Genomic DNA, 2192 nt, shown 5'->3' on the forward strand with positions numbered 1-2192 from the left:
GCGTTGCGCTCGTCCTTTTATACTCGTTCTTGGGGGAAGGGAGGGGGTAGTCAGGGGGAGGGCGTGGTCAGAGGGAGGGGGGTCATCCAATCCCGGCTGACGGTTTTTTAAAATCTTCTTCGATCTTGTTTCCTGCATATCCCCACGCACTTCAGTTAATGTTAGTACATAGTCGTTCAAAGGCATACCCATTTCCTTGACGAAGGCAAATATTTGTTTTCTGAAACCAAACGGAAACACTTTGTCACGAATATGGTACATAATTAAACTGTATAATTACACGAAACGATGTATACTTACAATGTTGCGAACATCTTGTCATGCACCCATATGTGCACCTCTAATGACACGAACTTAGGCATGGTGTTTTCTAAACGTTCCAGATCGTTATATATCTCACGCACCATTCCTGATAGAGTTTCAACGCTTTCGGCGAACTCCGTCACAGTGGTGTTGATAGCATCCGTCAGGACCATTAGGTCATGTAGTTGCTCCATTGTGTGTGTGTGTGAACAGACGACGCCTCGATACTTTTACAACTTGAAACCGCACACAGTACACGCTTTGAGATTCTGTATGACTTTGACAAGTCTCGTACGTTTAACGCTGTATTTATACCGTTCAAATCGGAAACTTTCCTGCGATATGCACCACTTTATCGCCATGGTCTCATCGAACGGATATATATAACGTCAGCGTCTAATCGAACAGATATTGCGAAACGTATGGGTGACAATTTGTAACACTCTGATTATCATAAACCAAGGACTAATCGAAAGGATATACCGTCACCGTAATACCGTTCAAAGTTCAAAATTTCCTGCGATATGCACCCTTTATCGCCATAGTCTCATCGAACGGATATATATATATATAACGTCAACGTCTACTCGAAAGGATATTGCGAAACATATGGATCATACCCTTCAAATTGTTATTTATGTGACGCTTTGTAACACTTTCATCGTCATAGACCAACGCCCACTAACCCTAATACAACCCCTAATACTAACCCAACCCTAACCTAATAAAAGATCATCTCGAGATGCGCATTTCATCATCCGAGTTTGCACCGTGAGGCATGTGCATTTCGTCATTCGAGTTTGCACCGGTTCTTCATAATGACCACAATGTTCGCACGCATCATAGTTACCTGTACAGTAGCTACGATGCTTATATGTGTGTATATTGTCGCTGAGTGTAAAGTCATCAACGAAAACAATGAAGTGGCGATACGATATCTGCAGAAATACGGTTTTTTGAACGAGAAGATGGATACATTTGCCACCAGTGAAGATCAACTGGTTCTTCGACACGCTATCAACCTCTTTCAAGAATACTACAGATTACCTGTTACTGGTAAAGTGGACAACGCAACTCTAAGCCTGATGAGTAAACCGCGATGCGGTCTACGTGACATATTGAATTTCGGAGAGAGCAAAGTTATACCTAAGTGGCCGAAACGACACTTAACGTGGAATTTTCACTTGGCCAACAGAGCGCTCTTGGATACGACTCAGGCAGCGTTCGATTTGTGGCAGAAACATTCGTCGCTAACATTTGAACGTGCTGTTGAAAACCCAAATATTCTTATATCGTTGCGCGAAGGCCATCATATGTTCCTCGATCGTCGAAACGGTGAATTGTGCTCGAGCGTTTTGGACGGTCCCGGCGGCACGTTGGCTCACGCGTTCTATCCCAATGGAGCGTCGGATTTCACGTCGGAGGTTCACGTCGACACGATGGAACAGTGGCATATATATCTAGATGTGGGTCCACTGAACAAATATAATTTGCTGTACGTGTTGACCCATGAAATCGGTCATTCGTTAGGGCTAGATCATAATCACGACACTACGTCGACAATGTATTCATACATACCTGACAGTACTTTTCCTGTCACACTAAACAACGAGGACATTATAAACATACAAAATCTATACGGCGCTACGGATACCGACGTGTTACCGAAAACGACTCCAGACCGCTACCACCACCACCGCAGCCAACACCAAGCGTTCCACCGGATCTGTGCGCCTTGAAACGTGTTGATATGATATTACTGTTGGAACAACGAATGTACGTAGCGTACGGAAAACACATATGGGTGATTGATATAGATGGAAAGACCTACAGAGAACCTCTGCTGCTTTCACACTACATGCCATTTATTCATTCAAACTTCACGCGCA

The 2192-nt window shown here is 43.8% G+C and overlaps 1 protein-coding gene across 1 annotated transcript; it reads left to right on the top strand.

The window, feature by feature from the left end:
- The first annotated feature begins 1121 nt into the window (after positions 1-1121).
- On the top strand, positions 1122-2042 carry LOC105565628 (interstitial collagenase-like). The gene has a single exon (XM_012018984.1). It carries the CDS (start codon positions 1122-1124, stop codon positions 2040-2042), a length of 921 nt encoding a protein of 306 aa, XP_011874374.1.
- Positions 2043-2192: the final 150 nt, after the last annotated feature.

Source organism: Vollenhovia emeryi, unplaced genomic scaffold (genome assembly GCF_000949405.1).
Source record: "Vollenhovia emeryi isolate VEMERY1.0 unplaced genomic scaffold, V.emery_V1.0 DF943465.1, whole genome shotgun sequence".
In the NCBI taxonomy this organism is placed as follows: domain Eukaryota; kingdom Metazoa; phylum Arthropoda; class Insecta; order Hymenoptera; family Formicidae; genus Vollenhovia; species Vollenhovia emeryi.

What these genes read in the sequence shown, in the direction of transcription:
- LOC105565628 (XM_012018984.1), top strand. Translation starts at nt 1,122, where the DNA reads ATGACCACAATGTTCGCACGCATCATAGTTACCTGTACAGTAGCTACG.